Source organism: Hippopotamus amphibius, chromosome 15 (genome assembly GCF_030028045.1).
Source record: "Hippopotamus amphibius kiboko isolate mHipAmp2 chromosome 15, mHipAmp2.hap2, whole genome shotgun sequence".
Classification (NCBI taxonomy): Eukaryota; Metazoa; Chordata; class Mammalia; order Artiodactyla; family Hippopotamidae; genus Hippopotamus; species Hippopotamus amphibius.
In genome coordinates, this window is record NC_080200.1 from 66,016,865 (window position 1) to 66,042,522 (window position 25,658).

The 25,658-nt window shown below is 40.0% G+C and overlaps 1 protein-coding gene across 2 annotated transcripts in view; it reads right to left on the bottom strand.

The window, feature by feature from the left end:
* Positions 1-25,658, bottom strand: part of ICE1 (interactor of little elongation complex ELL subunit 1) — a 58,826-nt gene that overhangs the window by 24,909 nt on the left and 8,259 nt on the right. Inside the window, exons 2-12 of one of the 2 annotated variants that reach the window (XM_057708760.1) lie at positions 21,360-21,418; positions 20,681-20,715; positions 18,346-18,364; positions 17,450-17,561; positions 15,877-15,953; positions 14,850-14,887; positions 12,613-12,695; positions 12,396-12,435; positions 12,259-12,315; positions 5,693-5,779; positions 823-1,295 (exon numbers count right to left, since the gene is read on the bottom strand). In XM_057708760.1, coding sequence (XP_057564743.1) covers positions 823-1,295; positions 5,693-5,779; positions 12,259-12,315; positions 12,396-12,435; positions 12,613-12,695; positions 14,850-14,887; positions 15,877-15,953; positions 17,450-17,561; positions 18,346-18,364; positions 20,681-20,715; positions 21,360-21,418 — 1,080 coding nt within the window. Of the gene's footprint in view, positions 1-822; positions 1,296-5,692; positions 5,780-7,086; positions 7,184-12,258; positions 12,316-12,395; positions 12,436-12,612; positions 12,696-14,849; positions 14,888-15,876; positions 15,954-17,449; positions 17,562-18,345; positions 18,365-20,680; positions 20,716-21,359; positions 21,419-25,658 lie in introns of those variants that run through there. The other variant, XM_057708759.1, reaches the window with a different exon arrangement.

Sequence of the window (25,658 nt, forward strand, 5' to 3'; positions counted from 1 at the left end):
GCCCTGGTCGGGGTGAATGCTCCCCAGCATCCAGTCCGCCTCTGCATCAACAGCTGCTCCACCTGACGCGCCGCACTCCCTCCCTCCCTCCCTCCCCCAGGCCCCCTCCGCCTGGCCTCTGGTCTCCTTCCAGCATGAGCTCCCCGCCCAGCCCAGGTCTCCCTGGCAGCACGCCTCCCAGCACCGCAGACTCCACCATGGCCCCCTTACGCGGCAACTACCACACGAGATCCCACCAAGGGTGATCACAGCCCAAGTGACCGCAGCACTCCCAGGGTCCAGCACTGTGTCCAGAACACAACACACACGCGATACGGATCCTGAGTGAAGGAAGCGACGCAAGGGGCACTCCATTTATCCGTTCCTCGAGCCAAAAAGGATACAAATCTGCTCTGTCAAGACCAAGTTCCTAAGAAATTACAATAAACCATTCTGCAAACATACAAAAAGCGGATGAATTCATTGCATGAAGGTGGGGAATTCAGCAGCCGAAGTTAACTGGCCTGCATGCTGTATAAACAGATTTCCCATTCCTGAAAAACTCCATGTCCACAAATAGCTTTCACTCATTCATTCCACATCTGTTGTGTGTTCAGCCACTAAAGGTAAGAGTAAGCCTCCCACAGGAGACTCACAATACACTGCAGGTGAAAACAATACAAACGCACCCCTAGTACAAAACGCAAAGCCATACATACGTGTGGACCTGAGGGCACCGGCACCCCCTGTTAAAGCCCCTCCCTGACCCGATCTGGTCTGAGCTCACGCAGCAGGGTGGACAACGTGGCCACCTGGTAACGCAAATCCAACGTGCCAACTCACGGGTGCGAGCGAGGGCGACAGCGCAGCCAGGGGTGGGGACGACAGCAGGGGAGGTGAGGGCACCGGGGACAGAAGAGGAGGGGGAAGCCTGAAGAAGTCGACGGCGGCCTGAAGATCTTCATCCAAACAAGGGCCGTGATCAGCAGAGTCAGCAGCGCCGTCCTTGCGCCTCTGCGCTGCAGCCTCAGGACGCCCGTCCTCGCGCCTCTGCGCTGCAGCCTCAGGACGTCCGTCCTCACGCCTCTGCGCTGCAGCCTCAGGACGCCCGTCCTCTCCGCTGGCACGGCGAGCCGCGCCCCCTGGCCTCGCCCTGCCCACGTTGCCACACGCAGGCAAGTCGCCCTCTATCTCCATGGACAGCTCTGCCAGGCACGCCTGCACGGCCGAGGCTCCGGGAGGGCTGCCCCCTGCTGGAGCGGGCAGGCCGTCCTCCCCGCACTCTGTGGGTCTGGGGTTTTCTTTGGCCGGCTTTTCTGTGGGTGAGAAAAAAGTGAATGTTAACTTATTTTCAATATAAAGAAAACTTAAAAAAAAAAAAAAAAGAAAAAGGAAACCTTATGTTAAGAGTTCAAAATGCTTGCATGAAATCCAAGTAGAAACATTTTTAAAAGGCAACCAATCCCTTCCTATAGATGATCCTATAAGACTTGAACATATTCCACGAAAGTATGCTTCCCTCACAGCAAGCAAATGAGAAGATAGGCAGGTGGATGGGTGAGAAGCCTGTGTCCCATCAGCAGCAGGGTGCCCGTGCCAAGGCTTCCGTCTGCAGCCATGGTAACGGGCCTTGGTGAGGCGCTCATTCTCTTGGGAAATCAGCAGTATTGGAGAGAAGTAGCTTTCTGCATACAAGATTACAGGAAACAGTTTTCTCTGTCTGAAAACCAACCTATATCAGGCCTACCCCATGATCATATTTGCACAATACTCTAATTAAGGGACTTGACTAGGTCACATAAATACTTTGCTAATTGTAACGCAACAGGAAAACTACTATAAAATGCTAGTTCTCTTTGGGTTTTGATTTTGGTACTGCAGCAATGCTAATTGTTAGTAAAAACATTGTGTCCTGGGAAATAACTAGAAGTAACCATTTGTCACATTTGAAAGATGTAAAACTACATTTTACAGAAGGTCTCAGGGCTCCTTGGAGCAGGGGTTGATTACAGGGCTGGGGAGGGAAAAATATAAGCTGAGCCTGAAACAGTTTGCAGACGAGAAGTACAGTAGTATTCAAATCAAGATGGGACAAGCCTAAATGACCCAGGAGCCAAACTAAAGATGGTCCCAATAACCAACTCTGGAGCAATCTGAATAAGATAAATAATGAAAGCACCGAATTATAACTTACAGAAAAAAACAAATATCTACGAGCCTACATTGACAGAAATAGTGAACAAAGTGGTGAAAAGCGACAGCTCTTCCCTACTGAAGAATCCCAGCCACCACACGTGGGAGGAATGCGGGACATACAAAGACCACTACGAGAAAAGGCGGCAAGCACGGCAGACAAGACCCATCCACAGATGCCACAGTCCGTGGCTGCAGGTGGCGGGAAACAGAGCCTCTGCAGCATCAAAGAGCCTCCCTCAAGACGCTCAGTGACTCAGGAAGCAACAGAGACCATACATGGAGGGGCCGGGCCACAGCACCTCCAGTGAGAACACAGACCCACATATGCCCTCTCCCCGGGCACACCACCAGGGAACTCGCACCAAGATACACAGCCTCGCTCTAACACAAGACAACATCCCACAAGCCAACAGGCTTTCTACCAAACCATTTGTACTCTCCAAAAGGGTCAGAGATGTGAGACAAGGAAAAACCAGTAACTGTCAGACTGGGGGCAATGAAAGGAAGGATGACTGCTTAACGCAACATGGGGTCCTGGGACAGGAGACGACAGTGGGAAACGAGTGAAACTCGGTCTTCCATATACACTTGCTATATACACCTCCCCCACGTGTCTTCCAGTTTCCATGAAGGTTCCCTGACAAAAACTGCTATTACAAAATTAGTAGCCAGATGCATTCGCTGAGACTACAAGTCACGCTGGAGGGAATGGAATTCTGTATGAATATAAGTGCCCATCCTAGTTTATTTCACTCTTTCAAGGTGAGATTCAGGAGGTACTAAAAACTAAAGGTGTGCAAAAATCCTCAACAAAATACTAGCAAACAGAATCCAACAGTACATTAAAAAAATCATACACCATGATCAAGTGGGGTTTATCCCTGGAATGCAAGGATTCTTCAATGTATGCAAATCAATCAACGTGATACATCATATCAACAAACTGAAGGATAAAAACTATATGATAATCTCAATAGATGCGGAAAAAGCTTTTGACAAAATTCAACATCCATTTATGATAAAAGCTGTCCAGAAAATGCACATAGAAGGAAATTATCTCAACATAATAAAAGCCATATATGAGAAACCAAAAGCCAACATCGTTCTAAATGGGGAAAAACTGAAAGAATTCCCTCTAAGAACAGGCAAAAGACAAGGGTGTCCACTCTCACCATTGTTATTCAACATAGTTTTGGAAGTTTTAGCCACAGCAATCAGAGAAGAAAATGAAATAAAAGGAATCCAAATTGGAAAAGAAGAAGTAAAACTGTCACTCTTTGCAGATGACATGATATTATATATAGAAAACCTGAAAGACTACCAGAAAACTGCTAGCACTAATTGATGAGTTTAGTAAAGTAGCAGGATACAAAATTAATGCGCAGAAATCTCTTGCATTCCTATACACGAACAACGGAAGAGCAGAAAGAGAAATTAAGGAAACTCTCCCATTTACCATTGCAACCAAAAGAATAAAATACCTAGGAATAAACCTGCCGAAGGAGGCAAAAGACCTGTGTGCAGAAAACTATAAGACACTGATGAAAGAAATCAAAGACGACACAAACAGATGGAGGGACATACCATGTTCTTGGATTGGAAGAATCAACATGGTGAAAATGACTGTGCTATCCAAAGCAATCTACAGATTCAACACAATCCCTATCAAATTATCAACGGCATTTTTCACAGAAATAGAACAAGAAATCTTACAATTTGTATGGAAACGCAAAAGACCCCGAATAGCCAAAGCAGTCTTGAAAAGGAAAGATGGAGTTGGTGGAATTAGGCTTCCTGACTTCAAACTATACTACAAGGCCATAGTGATCAAGACAGTATGGGACTGGCACAAAAATAGAAAGGAAGATCAATGGAACAGGATAGAGAACTCAGAGGTAAGCCCAAGCACATATGGGCACCTTATCTTTGACAAAGGAGGCAAGAATATACAATGGCAAAAAGACAGTCTCTTCAATAAGTGGTGCTGGGAAAATTGGACAGCTACATGTAAAAGAATGAAATTAGAACACTTCCTAACACCATACACAAAAATAAACTCAAAATGCATTGAAGACCTAAATGTAAGGCCAGACATTATAAAACTCCTAGAGGAAAACATAGGCAGAACACTCTATGAAATACATCAAAGCAAGATCCCTTTTGACCCACTTCCTAGCATAATGGAAATAAAATCAAGAATAAACAAATGGGACCTAAAGAAACAAAAGATTTTGCACAACGAAAGAAACCATAAACAAGACAAGAAGGCAACCCTCAGAATGGGAAAAAATACTTGCCAACAAAGAAATGGACAAAGGATTAATCTCCAAAATATACAAGCAGCTCATGCAGCTTAATACCAAAAAAGCAAATAACCCAATCCACAAATGGGCGGAAGATCTAAATAGACATTTCTCCAAAGAAGACATACAGATGGCCAACAAACACATGAAAAGATGCTCAACATCACTAATCATCAGAGAAATGCAAGTCAAAGCCACAATGAGGTATCACGTCACACCAGTCAGAATGGCCATCATCAAAAAATCTAGAAACAACAAATGTTGGAGAGGGTGTGGAGAAAAGGAAACTCTCTTGCACTGTTGGTGGGAATGTAAGTTGGTATAGCCACTATGGAAAAGTCTGGAGGTTCCTTAAAAAACTAAAAATAGAACTACCATATGATCCAGTAATCCCACTACTGGGAATATACCCAGAGAAAACCATAATGCAGAAACAAACACGTACCGTAATGTTCATTGGAGCACTATTTACAATAGCCAGGACATGGAAGCAACCTAAACGCCCATCAACAAATGAATGGATAAAGAAGATGTGGCATATATATACAATGGAATATTACTCAGCTATAAAAAGGAATGAGATGGAGCTATATGTAATGAGGTGGACAGACCTAGAGTCTGTCATACTGAGTGAAGTAAGCCAGAAAGAGAAAAACAAATATCATATGGTTAACTCATATATACGGAACCTAAAAAAAACAAAAACAAAAAAAAAGGTACTGATGAACCCAGTGACAAGACAAGAATAAGGATGTAGATGCAGGGAATGGACTGGAGTACACAAGGCTGGGGGAGGGGCAAGGGGCGAAGGGGAAGCTGGGACGAAGTGAGAGAGTAGCACAGACATATATATACTACATATATATAGAACAGATAGCTAGTGGGAAGTTGCTGTATAACAAGGGGAGATCAACTTGATGATGGGTGATGCCTTAGAGGGCCGGGACGGGAAGGGTGGGGGGAGTCGAAGGAGGGAGGGAATATGGGGATATATGTATAAATACAGCTGATTGACTTTGGTGTACCTCAAAAACTGGTACAAGAGTGTAAAGCAATTATATTCCAATAAAAAATAATAATAAAGTCATAAAACAGAAAAAAAATAATAAAGTGGCTGCATAAGGGGGAAAACAAAAAAACTAAAGGCATACAATGCCCACAGTAAACATTACCACTGCATGTATGAAATGTACTTCTAGAAGCCTCTCTCTCACCTGGGACACATCTGCTGCCTTCACCAGGTAGTCTGTGTGTTGTGTTTATACAGAGCCAGAGTTCCTTCAGAAGTAGTTTTACCTTTCCTGTGAAAGAGAGTAAAGTATTAAAGTCAGGTCATTCGGCTCAGTCTACACAAGGCCAAAACATACTCCTATGAAATCAGGATGTATTAGGGAATTAGAAAACTAGGTAACTTAAAACATCTTTCCCAAATTCAGTCGTTGCACACAACTCGTTTAGCTACTGACACAAAGGTCTACTGACTGAAGGCTGAGTACAAGTTTGGATTTTTTTGGTGGGTGGGGTGCAAACAGGAGTAGGACTGGACCAAATCTACTTGTTGGTGACGGCCTTTATCACCGTTACGCATGCACAGTATACAGAGATCTTTGGTCTCTGTGTTTCCTACAGAGAGTGATATGAGACTGCGGAGGGGGAAGCACAGATACAATGACCGATTTGAGAGACTACGGTTCTATGGAGTCTACAGAGAACAGTATCCCCTCAGTTCCAGGAGGTTATCAGAAAAGCCATCAGAGTTGACCATGCTGTAATTAACCTAGGGACTGCATGGATCTTGGAAAATTTTCCCTGAAGGGGAAATGGGAGGAGACAAAAACGTGTGTGTATAAACACATGAATAGGGAGAAAGAATCACACACGTGAGCAGACACGCAGAAAGAAGCGCATGCTTCTATAAGGAAAGTGAAAGCCTTGGAATCTTCATATTTTTCAAAGGGGTCTGAATTCCTAAAATGGTAAAGAATCACTGGTTCAACTTCAAAGGCAAAGGGCAACTGTAACAAAGACAGACCTAATGAAAGTCACATAACATTAAGAATATTATACTATGGTTTTAAAGTGAATTTAACACTAAGAACACAAATTCTCAAAAATGTTCCAAAGCAAAAACTATTCATAAAAATGTAAGTATGAATACTTTGTGTCAAATATGCATAAAAAGACAACCCACACTAATGAAAATTTAACTGAAAATAGCGTTAAATATCAGGTAATTTCAGGACACCTCAAAGTTATGCTATAGTTTACTTGAAGTTCTTAAATTAAACTGAATCATTTATTGAAAATACTGAAATCTTTAATCCAGTTCTAGAGAGGCTAAAAAGACCAACCTTTTAAACCAAAATATCTCCAAGGAATCACACATTTTGGAATAGGTCAGCCCTGTTTAAGTTGGCAAACTACATCACAGTAAAAAATTAAGTCCACAGAAAGAGGACCAGAACACAATAAACAGAGAAGTTTGAAAAGTTGGACATTTCCAACCTCTCCTGAGCCAATCAGCCACTGTCACTGTGTGTGAGGTATATCTGTTTGAGTTTCAAAGTTCTGCGATCAAGTAGTTTATCTACATTGTGATTTAACCTACCCAAAAGCCTGCTTCCAAATACTGTACTCCCCTTTGCTTAAATGACCTGACCAGGATCCCTGCTTATTAGGTATACCCAAAGCAGCAAACAAGGAACCTTAAAAAAAAAGAAAAAAAGTTATTTTCTATTCTTATGGAGGCTGTTAACCAGAGCTATGCCTATTTCAACTGAGCACTCATTCACGACTTCCAGTCTGACATAAAAGAGCTATCCACTCTCAGCAAGGCAGAAAATAACCTTCACTGTGGCATCATCACTTGGTTGTGAAAACCTCATTCAGCGGAACCACACACCTTCCCCCGATCCTTCAAAATGCCTCCTTTATCAAAATGCAGGCATCCCTGACTGCAGTATTTCTGGACTTTCCTACGCCACCAATCTGTCAGTTTCCATGTGAACAGCATGCTTCTTTAAACACAATAGCTCTTATACTATGTTTTAGTACCTGTGCAGGCATGAATCTGGCTCAGGATTCTCCTTTCCGAAAATTAAATTATTATTCCAAACAGCTAATCTTTCTGATAAGCCTTCACCATCTGGTTAGTGTATATTTATAAATACATGTGGGGAAATACACATCTTTGTGCCTCGAGTCTTCTGATCCCGGAACACAGCGTCTATGCATGTGTTCAGGTGGTTCAGAGTTTTCTTCATGGAGGCAAGCGTGCTGCTTTCAGGTCTTTCCCCAGACATCTCAGGTCTGCTGTACCTGAGATCAGGTTGTTCTTATTCCACCCGTTTTGATAGGCTAATGATGGCCCACTGTGCGTGTCCACTGCATATACCAGCACTTTCCCAAGTGCCCACACTTCTGTTTTTTTTCTACATAGATGTCACATTGTTTAAAAGATGGCAATCTGCCGCTTCCTCGTTAGCATGCACAGCTCCTGCCCTTTGTCTGCCCGGCTGCACAGCTTAGGGTCTCCAGCACACACAGGAGGGATGGAACAAAAAGCAGGCTTGCCTTGTTTCTGACAGGAATGACTACACTCAGTGTTTCACCTTTCTCAAGTTCAAATGTATTTTTCTGTTATTGCCTTACCAATTTTTTTTTAAATGAGGAATGAGTATTGAATTGAGATGATCCTATCATTTTCCTCTTAACCAGCTGTTGCGGTATTCCTGAGATGAATCCTTAAGTCATACCTTGTCCATATACTAAATTAATCACAGATTTGAGTTCTTACAATTTTATTTAGCACTCTTGCAGCTTTATTCCCAAGTGACAGAGTTCTGAGTCCTGAAGATATGTACGCGTGTTAGTAATTGATTTTGCTACAGAGTTACACTACTCTAAGAGAATGAGACAGGAGGCAATCCATATTTTTTAAGTTCTAAAACAAAATAATAATAAAGGCATCAGTTTTTCACTGAAGGCTTGCTCACCTGCAAGCCACCTAGATCTTTCATGGTGTTGGATATTTAACTATTTTTTAAAATTCCTTCTGGGTTATTTTTCCGTTCAGGACTGCAACAACTAGACTGTGTCAATTCCAGTATGTTTTCCTATAAAATGGTTCATTTTATGAACATGATAAAATCTGAATATAAATTTGTAAATTAAGAAAGTCTCCAAATATATTTTTATAGCTTTCTCAGTCCTGGTGTGATTCAGTTTTTGCTTCTTCCTTTCTTGATCAGATCTGCCAAAGAGCTGTCAGTTTCACCAGCACTGCAAAGATCCAGTTATTAGTTTTAACGGTCCCAAATCAACTGCCTTGTTTCCTATTTCATTCATTTATGTTTCCATCTTCATCAATTCCTCCCGTCTATCTTCCTTAGGTTTCTGTTGCATTTTCCTACCTTCTTAGTCATGCATTTTCTGTAATTCTTGCTTCATTTTCTGTAATTCTTGCTTTCTATCATAAGTGTTTAAGACCACAACTCACTCATTGAACATTTTATTGGCAATATCTCAAAGATTTTAATAAATACTGCCCTATTTTTGTTTACTTCCAAGACAGTTTAGTATTTCAGTTTTTATTTTTTCTGTTACCCAAGAGGGATTTGTATTTATTTATTATGTGTGTTCAGTTATCAGTTTTTTAGGGGGGAGGTAGGAGAGATTTTTATGAAATATCAGTATCTTAGTATCTCATATTAGGTTGTGGCTTTTTCTTGTCTAGTAAATAGTCAGCTTTTATATATGTTTGAAAAGTATTTTAAAGAATTCAAAGTCTGTGGTTTAAGAGTTATATGTAAGTCATCCATCCTGCAATTATGATTCTAATTCCATCTCCTATTTTGTTTGCTTTTACTCTGTATTTCTGAGAACACTCACTGAGCTCTCCCACGAAAACAGATTTGGCTATTCCCCCAGAATATCCAAGCATTTCACTTGACATAGTTTTATGCTTGAAGGTCATAAGAGCACTATCTTCTTGATGAATTGTACCTTTAATCAATCTAGATATTTCTTCTAATCCATGTAAATTCATTTCTAGGCATGAATTATTCCTATGTCTTATATTGCTGCTTTCAAGTTAGCATTTGTTTGGAATTTCTTTACCCATCCCCCTATACGCAATCTTTCTGTTTCATCTGATTTTAAATGTACTTCCTTTGAACAAGTCAGAGATGGAGACCATACACAAAAACCACGCTCTACAGGTGGCAGGCTTTTCTGATATAAATATTCTATCCGTGTCCTGCTCTGGCAAGTTTCTTTCTACAGCATTTCTTGATCACATTCTCCCCTTACAGCTCTTCTCCCCTCTGAGAAGCCCTAGATGACTATAACAACACCTGGCTCTATGCTCCAGTCTTAGATTTTCCCTAACACCTTTTACTTCCTTATCTTTCTACACCACATTCTCGGAGAGGTCCACAATTAAATCTCTTGGTTCCCTATAGCAATTTTCTATTTGTCCACTCAGCAACCCAGCCTTTCTAGTGGGTTTATTTCCACACTGTATGTTTAATATTTAAGAATCCCAACTCAGACTTCCCATCAGCAGCCTACAGATACGTGCTTAGATGTTCTCCAAGGACACTATTTCAATTGTTAACTTTTTCTTCTCGTTCATGATTTGACCCTGTTTCCTCAGGGACTAGTTTCTCTCGAGCTTGCTGCCTTTCTTTCCTGTCACGGCTTTTTCTCAGTTTTAGATGAACGTTTAGGCAGGACATCTCTCACACCCGGAGTACATGTCTTCAACCTCCATTTTGAGTCCTATTCCTCTGGCAACAAATGCAGGTCCTCATCTCATGAACCTGCAGGACCCTGCCTTCAGAAGGAGGGGACGCAGAGCACATGCGGCCGTGAGGACCTACATGGCGTATACAGGAGGGGCTCTCCTTCAAAGCAGCCGTCATGAACCCAGTTTTCTGACATCCACACCCACGCTGGGTCCTCCCAGGTGCTAACACTTTAGAGAACTAAACTTTGGGCCACAGCCTGTGGACAGTTTCTGAAGCCAGAAGGTTGCAGACGTTCCACGCCTTCATCAGCCACCTGGCAAACGGCTAACGCGCCGCTCCTTCTCCCACGCCCACGCCCACGCCTACGCCTCTGATGTGCAGAAGGACAGGCATCTGTGTTGAAAACCTGCTTTTTGGGGGCTATTTTCTCTGTAACTTGGGGTTTCTTCACCATTGACACCATCTGCTTTATACCTTCCTCATTAATTTCTAGCACTTTTTAACTATTCTTTTCTTTTTTTTTTTTTAATCTTCTGCCATTTTTATTGGAATCTGAAAGGCAGGCAGGCTCAGGCAGTCTTTTCAAAAGTGAAGCCAACCCAATGCTCTTTCTGCCTAACTCGTAAATCTCTTTCAGAAGTCAGGTATTAACAGAGAAAAGTGTTAAAAGATATATTTAAGAATTAGGAATTAAACCCATCAAGGTCCACAGCTAAATAATCAGCAGATTCCTAAAGACTTCATTTATTTATTTATTTGGAAAAAAGTAAAATAAACAACATCCCTTCCCTCACAGTGAGGATAGATTTAATTTTTTTTTTTTTTTAATTTGAGAAAGTAACTCGTTCTTTGAAAAAAAAAAAAAAAAACAAAACAGAACGTAAGGCTAGAGAGCAGCTATGGAAGGGGGTGAGGGTTCTGTTTTAAAAAGTGAGGCCTGAGGACAGCCGAATCCTGCAACAAAGGTGATTCTACTCAACAGCTGACTGTCGGCTGGAAAGCCCAGTGCTGCCGCTCCTCTGTTTCTCTCAGCAGCACCTATTATTCAAAGACTCACTTTCCACACCTCAGAGGACGGTAAAAAGTCAAAAGCACATGGAATTATGTATCAGTGATAGTGATCTCAGGGCCCAGACAACTGAAAAGTGTGAACTGTTAGTCTTAAGCCCTGAGCTATGAATTTAAAAAAATAAAAAAAAAAAATTAAAGGAAGGAAAAAGGTAAAGGAGACTTCTGAAGAGATACTATATACTTGCACGAAACAGTGTAAGTGGTTTTAATAATTCTCACTCAGAGAAAACATCAGTGACATGAAAATACCATTATTTACTTGTTTACCATTTTATATTTTTCTCTACCAAAAAAGTGCGAGATCGCCAGAGGAGAAACTCATGATCTCTTTTTTAAAACTGGGAAGGAAAACACAAAGAAGGGTGGTCAATGGTCAAGGGTCACACAATAAGTAGAAATACTGACGTGAAACTTCAGCACCTCCACTTGCCACGTTGCGCCTCCGCATCTAGGAGGCGGCAGGCTGGGCGCCGCAGTGTGCCTGGGACGCTGGGGACGTCGCTGTTCCCTGAGCACCACCACACTTCTCCGTGTAACTTCCGGCCTCCCCTAAACCCTTCTGTCCTCCAAAAATACAGCACAGGGCTTTGACTCCACACTTTCCCTGCCTGATTTTAACCATTTTTATATATTTGGCACCTAAGAAATCTAATACATTAACTGATCATTGTAACCTAATGAGGAAACTATACTTATTTATTGGAAAGTATGGTAAGTATACCTCTCCCCGTTTTTCTTTCCCACACTGCTTTTTGACTCTCATTCACTGTATTATTTTATCAGACAGCGAGGTGACAACATACACAGATCTAATGAAGACAGGAAATAGGAGGTGGCTTCTTTTAACAAAACATGTCCAAGCCCTGGAATTCCCACAATTATAGCTAAGGGTAACAAGCAACCTCCCAAACCACTAAAAGAAATGCACAAAGATCAAAACGAAATTTGTAATTACTCACTTTTATCAATGCTGCCATGAGAATCACTTGAAATTTGTGTTCCAATATTTCTCAAATCTAAAATGTGGGGGAAAAACAGTTAAAAAAGAATTCTGTGTCAAAACAGAATTTTAAGTAAGTGTTAACTGAATACTCACCCTTTTCATTTTTCTGTTTAAAAAATTCATCAAGCTTTTCCTGTGAAAACAAAACACGAGCAGAGTTTGCAGCAGATAAAGGGGTGCAGCTCTTCTAGACGGGAGGTAAGAGGGGCAACCGGGGGCACTGCTTACCACCCTCAGCACAAGGACCCGCTGCAGCCCCGGGGGTGGGGAGAGGAACTGAACACGCGTGTGCGCCGCTGTTATCTATTACCTGTGTCTTCTTAAATTCCTTTTCAAGTATTTTCTTTTCATTCCTCAGTTGCTTGAAGTCCTGAGTTTGCTTGACAGCAGCCTCTTTATTTAAAGAGTGCAGTGAAGAGAGAAAAATAATTTACCAAATTTATAATTACCATTAATGAAATACTCAAACAACCTATTGAGAGCTTTTCTTGTTTCTTAAAATTTGAAACAAACTTTGTAAAAAGTTACTGTTCTGTCATCATTCTATCAGAGTCAGGGATAAATGCAGGGACACTTCTGACTAAACTATTACCTACAAAAGCAAAGACTGGCACAGATCCTAGGAATCCTTTCCAGTCCCGAAAAGCCAACCCTGACCCTTTAGTCAGGCAACAAGCCAATGCATAAGTTCTTCCGCGGGAGAGGCTTTGGTCCCCTGTTCTTCAACAATCAGTAACATTCAAGTTCTAGAGATGCAGAACTGTGACTGTACTAAGCAGCTGTTAAGACCATTTTCTTCATGTGGGGGAGGGACAATCTTCTCGGTGTTGACTATGCTGTTACTCCTTCCTGCCTGGGGTTCCCTTGCATCAAACCAACTCATCCTAAGTCCAAATATCTTTAATTATAGATCTACTTTTAAGGTATTTTTATAGATCTCCTGGGGACCTACAGCAAATTCTTAACTCCGGGTTTTGGTTCTGAAGTACTGAATGGTTCAAATATACTATTAAGAACCTGACCAGTATTGACTTTATCTGAATATGTTCAAATACAATTGCTATGAAAAGTAAAATCCTATAAACACCACAGTAACAATCCTCTCCTGATTCCTCTAACAAATCTGAGTATTTCTTTACCTGACTATTATGCCCTATCACTTACTAGAAAAATATTTTAGTCACATGGAAAATATACTTTTGCTTCAAAAGAAGTCTGTTGTAAAAGCGTCACATAGTCTCACAGGCACTTTAGACCCCTTTTAAAAATTTCCTTAAATAGACGCTTATCTCCACACACTAGCGAGAGAAGGTAATTCTTGGAAAGAACACAGTGATGCTGCACTTAATGCCACACTTCAGGTCTGTGCAACAACCAAATCAGAGGAAAGTTAAGTCTGAAAAACTGGCCTCCATTTAGGCAGGTTAATGACTGGAAATATATTCAGAAACTTCTATTCAAATTCTCACTTCACACTTGGAACAAAAATAAACCGTCCTCTGACAGACGTGTGGTTGCCAAGGGCAGGCGGGGGAGGGATGGAGGGGGGGTTTGGGGTCAGCAGATGCAAACTCTTATATACAGAATGGACACCAACAAAGTCCTACTGCTAGAGCACAGAGAACTATATTCAGTATCCTGTGGTAAACCACAATGGAAAAGAGTACTTAAAAAAAGAATTTTTATACATGTATAACTGAATCACTATGCTGTACAGCAGTAATTAACACAACAGTGTAAATCAATTACATGTCAATAAAAAAATAAATTAAACGAAGCAAAGTTCTCTGAAGCAGAGCACTGTGCGTGTGATGACAGAGCAAACAGAGGTCAGCAAGCCCCCCACGCTGGAGGGCAAGGCTGGGGTCCAGGGAGGGCCTGGCAGGGTGCGCTGGTCTCTACTTGATGTCATTTCCACATCACAACCACTCAACGAAGGGGGAACAACAGAAGAAAAGATCTCGGGTTCAATTCCTGAAAGGGCTCTCAGCTGCCCCAGGAGGGCTGGGCACACCCTCGTGTAGCCCGCTGCCTGCCCAGTGCAGACAGAAGGCCCTGACCGCACGTGGCGGGGCGGGGGTGCCAGGGACAGCGTGCAAGTCCCCAGTGTAGGGACTCTACAGAAATCTCTCCGTCATGAGCGTGTCACAACCATCCAAATTCATCACGCTTCTGAGTACTAGAAGTAGCATCCTTTTCTACTATCCATTTATTTCATTAAGAAAAAATGAGAGGGCCCCCCAAGATTCAACTTTCAAAATTAAATCCTTTTACTGACTGCTGCTTTTGACAGTAAGCGTCCGGGCTGTTATGCTTTGAGTGAACACTCCCAGGATGTGCCACATTTCACGTCCACGTCTATCCAGTAACTGAGGGAGGTACAGCACTCAAGCTTCCTCCTAACGGAGCCCTTAGTGCACTCACCCAGGGATGCACCCTCACAAACCAGGACTCCACTACCTGAGCAAGTCTACAGCCTTGCACAGTTCCCAATCATTCGTACAGAGACAATGACTCCATACGCTGGACAACAACAGTGCCAATTACCTTCCAACTTCTTCACCTTGGCTTCTAGTTTCTTCTTCCTGATAATATAATCGTAGAAATTAAAATGGTTAAAAAAAAGTATTGACAGACAAACATATAACTTCACAGTTTGTGATATATATTATTTTTGAATTACTGAGATTTACATAAAAAGAAAATGTCAGTCACAACAAGCATCACACATCAACCACTAGAAATACCAGCAGCTGCTCTGAAGGTAGAGTAAACTTCAGAAGCAACAGTGTCTGTTTCGTGTGTAATAGTTGTAAAATGAACATTTCACAACTCTGTATCTTCCTGGCGAGCCATGCCTGGGACTCTGCCTACATGGCTTCAACTCTGAGCCAAGCTGAGGTGTCCAGGTGCTGTTCTGGAGTCAGTCTAGCACCTGATCAGGTGAGGTTACTTTCAGGAGCGTGTATGGTGGGAACATTCATACCACCGTTTCACAGGAGGCAGTGGCTAGAAAGCTGCACTCACTTTAGGATAGGTTTCTGAGTCAGAGAAGGTAGGAACCCCTCTGAGTCACTGTGACATCGCAGCTACATTAAACTACTGTTATGTGTAGCTCACAAGTTTTGTAAATAATGTGAATATAGCATTAAACTTGAAAACAGTGACCCGACTTCTTCCGAAGGGCCCTGTCCATCACGGGAACAAAGGCACCCATTCCAGACGATATCTACTAAAGGACTGCTACAAAGAAAGGAGACGGTAATCATTTTTCCTCTGTGAAAAAACATCACAGACACACACACATCGCACAGAGAGACATAAAACCTTTCATGGAGTTCTTCCTTTGTGCCGGCCTTTAACGTATGATGGTTTATTTAATCCTACTGATCCTTCAACATAGGTATAACTTTCATTTTACAGGTGTGGAAATCAAGGTTGAGAGACTAGTTCAAGATCACCCAGTTAATTATGGCCAACAAGACAGAAAAAAGAGAAACAGTACTGATTTAACCCTTAAACATTTTCAAAAAGTTGAAAACCCTGTTTCCATGGTAATTTTTAAAATACTTACTGAGCATCAGTTTTCAAGCACTCTTCCTTCACACGAGCATATTCCTGGTGAGTATCCTGATACAACTTTAGAGAACTCTAAAAAAGAAATAAAAAAATATATTAAAAAAAAAAGAAAAGAAATAAATATTTACATATATATATATTTAAAATCAATTGAAAGTCACTGGCCACCAATGATTTTTGACCTTGATAAACTAAATTGTTACCACTTAATAGTATGAAATTAACCACATGAATACATATGATTATGCCGGAACCCAAAGGACAACTCACTGAACATTGTGACACATATCACCAGATCCTTCACAGAGGTAATACGATTAACTATCAGTCTAATCAGAGCTATGAAACTTAAAATATACTCATTTTAAAGTAACTCCAAATCTTCATAATATCAAAGAGCTAATATTTTTGTCTCAACAAATTAAAATTCAACAAAACCTAAAGCTATTTTAGAAGTAATAAATATAAGCTATTATTACTACTATGCAAAAATATAAAATACATCATTATACTTAACGATAACTGGGGAAAAATGTTAACACCAATCAACATGTGTGCCCTACGGGCACTACGGAATGGGAAGGACACGTACTAAGCCTTATAACACAATACAACATAACGTGTATAGTTGTTCAGCCGCCAAAGCTCTGAGAGACAGGCTTCGTGACCCCTTTTTACAGATGAGGGGTCTGAAGACTCAGACGCTGAGTAATTCTTTGAAAGTCACAGTGAAGGAGTGACTATTCCGGGTTTATTCTTCAGCTCTGACTCCGATGTTCATGTTTCCTCTCGGGTATGGGTGATGACATTACTTTGTAGTCAGAGGTAGACAAAAGTCACCGTCCTGATTGTTTCTGTGTAACTTTCACCGTGCAGGTGAATATACTGAATATAACAGAGACTTCCTACTGAAATAGGGAACCCATCACTGGTAAAGCGTTCAAACCTCAGCGAGGCGCAGGGCACAACGCAAAGACCCAGAGGCACAAATACCAGCAGGTGGAGGTGCCAGGAACAATTTCGGCTCGGCTACGACCTGTCTCATGCTACCACCTAACTTTACTGGCTTCAGTTTTTTTTAAGCTCTAAAAGCCATGAATTATTTTCTAAGGCTCCAGGAAGAGTAAACCAAAACTTATATTAAAAAGTAAGTTTCCAGTATTTTAAATAAATTGTTTTACTGTGGCTGGGTTTTGAAATGGAGAACATAAGTTCTGTAATTTTAAGTTTGAACTTTTGCATGTTATTGCACACTTAATGCAAGAAAAATAGAAAAGGCAAGCAAAGCAGGACACACATAAAAATTCACAGCTAAAAGGTTTCTCTACCAAACCTCTCAAAAAGCATAAGCAACTAATACCGCATTCCACTAATTACTAATAATCTCTGTAAGGACTAAGCCATCAATCAACTAGTTCAATGTTCTCTGAGTACAGCAATACACTTAGTCTTGACTATCATTCATTTCCTTTGTTGAGATATAAAATGTGCCCTTATCCCAATTACAGTAAATAAGCAGTTCTTAATTTACTGAAGATAAACCTTCATAGGAAAATTACTTTAGGTACCTTTTTCTCTTCTAACTCTGCTTTTAAAGAGCCCAGTTCCTCCTGACATTTCTGCAGAGGAGAAATCTTTTGAAGCATCTGCTCCACTTGGTGATGCAGAGTAATATTCTCTCTAAAAATGAACAACGCATTAACGCTATTATGCAAAAGTATCTACAGTGAATTATTAAATATATCTACTGCTGAGTTTCGATTTTATTTCTAACTGAAAACAAAAAGGAAATCAAAGAATCTCTCTTTTTAAATGCATTCTCTCTATTTATACCAAAACGATTTACGTAGCACTTTTTATTTCTTTGGCATTAGTCTATTTCTAGTAAAAGCACATCCAAAAGCCATCTGAGAAGCAAGCACAACAGGCTCCCAGTCTGCTGGAGAGCACGAGGATGCCCGGACAGCCCGCTGCTCGACCTGGCGCTCCTAGTACTGACCCCATCACCACTGATCTCAGTTAAATGACAGGCAATTCTGTGATTCATTTTACAACCATATCATGCCTTCTTCTCATTGATAAACATAATCAGAGTATAAAACACTACTAAATCCTAAGTAAGACTATTTTAAATTGTTTAAATATACACGATAAACAATCACATTAAACTGTGAAATTCACAGAGGCAACAGTAACTGAGAGCCATAAGCTTCATCCAATGGCCACGTGGTCACTAAAAGTTACTGAAAAAGCAAACACTAGTCTGTAATTTAAGACCTCAGTAAGAAATTCATTTCATTTGGACCATTTAACAGTAAGGAAAATGTGCATCTTCTTTTATTATGAGCATCAAAGAAACAGCCTACACAACGGGTCAATTCTATGTGGCATTTTGTTGAATCTGTGTAGAAATCTAGTTCAGTAAATGTCTACCCCAAACAGACAATGAAAACAAGTAGCTTACCTTCTTGCAAACTGCAGCTGTAAAACTTGTTAAAGAAAACTGTGACAATTTTATCTACTGGTACTTGTCTGAAGATACAACTTTAAAACTGTAACAATCTGTGTTCAATATACATACAGGCAAGATCATAATGCCTAGAAAACAACATTCAAAGTTCCATCTGTAACAGATGATAAAGTTTTTTACTGCGTTACTCATATTACTCATAACACGCACCATAAGTCAAAATATATACTTCTCTAAATTAAAAAAGATTCTTAACTACGATTAATATTAAATTCCAAGAATGAAGACAAAGCAATAAGCAACTAATGAAAACTACCTTGAATCCTGAATATATCAAAATATCCAGACAGGATGTCCTTCTTTTCTGAGTCCAGAGCCAATTCCAGCAAACGAGAGTTATATACTTACTAAAACTATATATATGTGTGTGTGTATATATGTAATGAATATAAATACTGAATGAATTAAATATATATGTATTTAATGAGCAATGAGAAAAGAAATACAGGGAGAACATAAACTCTGGAAAACCTTTCACTTTTACAATCTGCACAATTTGATAACTTCATTTTTCATCATGCTTCCAGTAAAATGTTCTAAGACAGCAAAAAGTCATTCCTTTAAGTTTCACAGCCTGTAAAATCCTACTCTCATATCAAAATACAGAAATGTCTGTTGGTCACAACACATTTATACCCTCCTCTATTACAATGTAAATTTCTCAAGATTAAGGAGTATGGTTTATTCATCCTAAATTATTGCAGTCTTTGCAAGGAAGAAAAATTCAAAAAATATCTGATGAAACAAAATATACTCCCTGCTCTGTACAAAGAGGAACTAATAAACAACAAAACGGTCAGAATTACACAAAAGAGTAAGGAATCAAGTCACATAAGAAGCCACATTAAACCTGCAACACTAGCACCTCAGGCCGTAGAGCAAACAACTGCATACTTGAGGTTCCATGAATACATACTGTGAGCAAATGTCAAATGTGTTTAAAAAGAATCTAAATCTACCTGTAGTTGAGGCTGAAGCAGATTAGCACATTACAGAAGGGGAATTCAAGAATAAGCAAAAAGTTTTATCAATTCTAATAAATTACTCTAATAATTTTGATTTTTAAAATTTTATAAATTTTAGAAAAGTAAATCAATAATTTCCCTGCTAGATTACATTGTAATTACCTCAAAAAGTTGATACCATTTCTTCCAAAAAGGATACAACAACCACATATTTTCCTAATACTGGAATTAACTGCCAATTTCCCTAATTAGCTAATTAAAAGCTAAATAGGGAAATTAGCTAATTATTATTAGCTAATAATAACTGTTTCTGTACAGCTTTCAAAGTCAAAGATATTACTCTTGCCATAATATACATTTATAGTTAAATAGACTGATAGTTTCAATAAATAAAGCACAAGAGATTTTCAAAAACCAATTTTTTGGAATGTAAAAATTCAGATACTAAAAATAAATCAAAATGCTGTGCCCTGATTTCATTACTCTAATCACACAAATTAGATATGATGGTACCAACACGAACAAATAACTGGTGATTACGTGTACGCTTAGGAATGCCAGAAAGAGTACTGAAATAGGCCTCAGGCTACTACCACAGTTCAATGAGCAGTATCTGCTCCAACACTGACGCTGAAGCTGTGGGTCAGTGAATCCCTAAAAATGTGTTCACTGTCACGGGAGAGACCGAGCTCAGGTGAGTATCATCAACAGGTGTGGGAGGAAGAACTGCGCCCACTATTTCCACGCTGCCAGGAAACAGAGGCCCGCCACACCGCAGGCACTGTAAGCAGCTACCGAACAAACGGTGGCGAAGGGCCCAAGGGCTGGCCTGAGAATACAAAATGACACTATGACTCGGGATATACTCATTAACTCCCTACAAACCACAAAACTAACTAACAAAAGTTAATTTTCCAACATTCTGAATGTTCCTACAGCGCACTTCTTACAGAAATCCCCACATATTCTCTCAGCATCACGTTCAGCTTCACATTATTCCTAAATCTAAAGAACACAGGTCATGTCCTCAGCACAAATGAAAAAGGCCTACTCTTTAAAAAGCTTAAGAAACCCTAAGAAAATCAAAACCAATGACAGAAACAAAACACATTCTATGACAAGGAGACCATCCACCTTGATCATTAAACGTGTGTTAATAGTAGAAGACAGCTGCTCACTGCGCTTGTTAGAGGGACGTCCTACGTTTAGCCTGTAAACACCACTTTCCAAAGGACAACTACAAAAATTCTCACATTTCTTTACGTTCTTCAAAAATTCACAGGAAAAAGCCAGTAAAAGGATATCATCACATTTCTTCTGATATTCTGTTAACAAATTACTGTAACAAAGAAAAGAGTTGTTACTTTTTCAACTAGAAAACATACTATGTTAAAATCATGTATCAAAATGTACAAGGTAACTTTCTACCTAAGTTTCCTGCAACAAATCTATGTTTAATTAATTAAATATATGCACAAACACACTATATATACCACCTTAAATTCCTTAAAAGCACTGCACTGATATGAGCTTTTAATTTAAAACTCCATTCATCTAAATAATATCTTTGCCTATATATTCTTGTGAGTTTGACAGGATTAAAAAACCAATTTCATACCACGACCATGAAATACTATGAGGAAATCTTATGTCCAGTCCTAAGGCTAAGGAAGGCTTTAAAGATAGAAAACAGCTTTTTAAAAAATTTCTGGTTTAGCAAAAATCATGTCCTAAGTCAAGCCTTGTTGTAAAGGTCTGAGCACTGGGAATTCTCTGGCGGTCCAGTGGTTAGGACTGTGCACTCTTACTGCCGAGGGCCTGAGTCAGGCCCCCGAGGGGTTCCATTATAACTCACACCACACAGGCACCCGGTGAACAAGCCCAGCTCTGCTCTCAGCCCGAGGGGTCTAATATCACCACCATCTGCTCCAGCTTGTGTGGCAGGTTCGTGCAGTTCGACCAAACGCACGAAAACATACTCACTCTGTGTTAATAATTTTTTGCTTCAGGGTAATTAATGCTTCAACATATTCATTTAAATTCTGAAAGAAAAAAAAGCTACAGTTAGCTATCTGCTTCCATAAATTACTTCAAATTTTTTTCTGTAACATTATAAAACATACACACTGTTCACTATATTCTATAAACATAGAAATATGTGAATCTATTATTTGCACTGTATATAAACCCACAGAGGTATTCTGTGTGACCTTGAGACCATGCTGCACTTCTCTGAATCTCTCTTTACCTGACTGATGACACTAGCAGCAAGGCAGGTGTACAGATGCTCTGACCGTGCGTGCTTCTTCACAGTGAGAGCTCAATAAATATTCGGTAATTTAGTTCACTGATTACTATTAACCATTACACTACACTTCACTCCGTATTATTTCTGAAAGGACTTAAGGCAATCCAAAGATACACATAAATTATTTAAAAAAGCAAAAAAGAAATAAAAATAACAGGAGAAAGACAAATAAGAATATTAAAATGGGGCCGAGATTAAGTGACATTTCTTTTCCTGAGGATCCATATTACACTGCAGGGACCAGCTACAAATCTGGCTCTAAATTACTGCTCTCAACTCGACAGAAAAAAACATTAGTTACACTGTTCAAAATGTTCCTAAGATTTAAAACAGAACAATTTTTTTTTCTTTTCCTTAAGTGACTTTTTCCTTTAATGCCTTTTTTCATTGATAAACACTTTAGAAATAAAAACTTACTTTTCACTAATTATCTCCAAAATGTCTTTTTCTATCTAGATAACCTAACTGATTTTGAGAATTACAGCTATTTCCCTTCATGCTAACGTACGTTTTCTTTGCAGTCACACATATAACATATTTATTAAAATAAAAAAAATCAATACATTAAAAGACAGAAAGTAAAAAGTATATGTTATAATCCCAACACCTGTCAAAAATCACTCTTACTTTCTGCATATATTCTTTCAGAACTGCCGCTGTATATGTAAAATACGTTTGGATGCACTCAATTCACGAATTCTCCACTGAAGGTCAGTTAGTCCTTTTCAGTTTTTACTGACAACAGGCAAGTGCATTTCCTCTGGGAGACAGCTCTATTTTCCCCCAGGATAAAGTCCAAATAGCCTCCCTAGTGATAGTTGGGAGCTTTGATAATCTTGGAGCCATGTTTTTTCATTTATATTTCTTAATGCACGATACTAAGAAATGTTCCTTAACTCTTCTGCCAATTCATTATTTTTCTTTTAGTAACAGCCCCTTAATATCATTTGCTCATTGGTGTGGTTGCACTTTTCTTATGAGCTGTAATACACGAGGGACAGTAATGTCTGGTCCAAAAGTGACAAATATACACATGTGTATGTCTGTCAATTGATCATTAAAATACAACTACATATGAATACAGAAGTTTTAAATATTCACATAGTTGAATCCGTCATTTTTCTTAAATTTTGGTTTCCTAATATATTTAGAAGCCTCTACCCCACCTAAGATGCTAAAACATAAGGAGTCTTTCACACATTATTCTAGTACTTTTATGTCCTTTTTTCGTATTTCTACCTTTATTCTAGAATATGTTCTTGTGTACAGTAGAGACTCTGAACATTATAAGTCAAAGGGCAATGAATGGATTATTCGATAACTTTAGTGTATGTGGAGTTCCACATTTAAAAAAGTCTTTCATTACGTACAAAATAAATTCTACATAGCAGATTTCTAGGCAGAGAGGGTAATAATGCGTCTGCTTTTACTCCCTCCCTAAAACCAGCTAAAACTAAAGACAAGGGATTTCTTTTCCCCAAAGGCCAAACCCACCAGGATGAGAACAAGACAAAAGACAAAAGGACACAGGAAAGCAGAGTTGAGGATACTGATTTAGCAGACCCAGGAGAGTTGGGGCGTGTGGGGTGGGGTGACAACAAACCACTCAGTTCTCAGTTTACACTGCAAAACTTCAACAAGCTCAGAGGAACCAGGTTCCTCAGAAAGGTGGGGGGGGGGGCACTAAAATGAGAACTAGTTGCAAGCTTTCTGGAAAGCATTAATTCTCAAATCCCCACTCTGCTCCGCCTCCAAGGAAACTGCTCCTCCCCCACCCAGCAGAAGGAGGTTTGCTTTTTGAAGAAGCCTCTGCCTGGAACACTGCGAACACTCAGGGCAGGTGGAATGCACCAAAAACAGAGCCCAGGTACAGTACACCTAAGCACACTGCACTGACACTGGCTGCGGGCTTCTCCCCATTAAGCTCCTGGGCAGTGGCAGCCAATTCTTCTGCCCTCCAGGCAGGAGACTAGAAAATCTAACCAGCCTGGAGACAGAAGTAGTGACATGAGATATTCTTCAATCGGTAAGTGGCCCACCCAGACCTACTACAGTGAAGCTCAGGGTCCAAAAGCCCCACAACACTCAGTGTCTCCAGCCACCACCGTATTAGCCACCACTCTTAATGTGAGTAAACAATCGAAGATTTCCAAACATCAGACAGAAACCCATAACATGAAAGTGAAACGAAAACAAAACAAACCAAAGCCATTCGGAGTACACAAAAACTGAGGAGAAAACTTTAAAATTACTAATTCATATGATCTGAGACAAATGATGCTACATTCATGAAACAAGAACAAGCAGCTATTTTTAAAAGGACTATTCAGAGTTCTTAGAAATTTTTTAAAAAGCTTCAGAAAACTGAAAACAAACACCACTAGGATGGCTAAAATAAAAATGACAGACAATAATAAGTGTCGGTGAGGATGCAGAGAAATTGGAACCCTCATAACACTGCTGGTGGAAGAGAAAACACGCAGCTGCTGTGGAAAATTTGACAGCTCCTCAAAACGTGAGACAGGCAGCCAGCAATCCCACTCCTTGGGTACATACCAGAACTGAAAACATGCTCAGGTCAAATATGTACACTCTGATTTAAAGGAGCATTTATTCACACTAGCCAACAAGTGGAAATAAACTAAATGTCAGCTGATAAATGGATGAATCGTCACCCGATGAATGAATGAATACAATGCGCTACAGGCATACAATGTGATTATCTGACAACGTACAGGAATGAACGGCACATGCTACAACGTGGATGAAACTTGAAAACCTGCTAAGTGAAAGCAGGCAGTCACAGAAGGCTACAGGCTGTACGACTCCATTCATATGAACTGTCCATAATAGGCAAATCCAGAGAGACAGAAAGTAGGCTAGTGATCGCCAGGGACCTGGGGCTTGGGGAAGGGGATGGCTGATAATGCTTAAGAGGTTTCTTGGCAGGGCACAGGGGCAGGATAAAATGTTTTACAAGTGGTGACCAGGATGTGCAATTGTAAATATACTAAAAACCACCTAACTGTACATATAAAAGGATGAACTTTATGGTATGTGAATTAGACTTCGATAAAACTATTTAAATGAAAAACAGGAAAGAAAAATTAAAGACTCAAAAGACGATGATAAAGCTGGAAAAAAAAAATGTCCTCCAAAATTTAAAAACAAAAAAAGCACAGACATGGGAAAGAATAAAGAAAAATAAAAAATCAGAGCATCACTGCAAGAAGTCTCACACGCCCAAGATCTCCAGAGAGAGAAGAACAGAAAAGATGGGGAGATCATTAAAGAAATACTGATATTCAAGAAGGAAAAACCCAGAACTGAAGTCAGAAGTTTCTAAATTGAAAGAGCCAGCACATGGATAAAAATAGGATCCAAACCATGAAACACAAGCACAAAACTTCAGAGCATCAGAGACAAAACAAAGTTCCTATAACAATCATGACAGAGCAAAATCAAAATGAAACAAGTCATATACAAAGAACCTGGAATCAGAATGGCTTCACACTTCAACAATCATGTAGAGACCTAGAAATCTAGAGACCTAGAATCTAGCCTTCAAAATTTTCAAGGAAAATGAATTCCATGGTAAAATTCTGCACAAGCTACCAGTCGATCATGATGGCAAAACAGACATTCTCAAACCTACAGTCTCCACAAACTCACTTCCCAGACATCCTTGCTCAGGAAGGTACCCAAGGATGTGAACACACTCCACCCAAATCCTGGAGTAAACGGAGACAGGACGAGGTAGGCACAAAACAAAGGGAAATCAGAGCTACACTGAGAGGTCGTGGGGGGGGGGGGGGGCAAGGGTAGGGCACAGAGAGGGGAGTGAGGAATGTCCAGATGTGCTGAGGTACAGGGCAGAAAGACAGCTCAATCCTCACCTACCAAAGTCAGAAATCGAACAATATACCTAAAACTGAAAAACAAGAAGTAGCAATATATACCTATTACTTAACAAT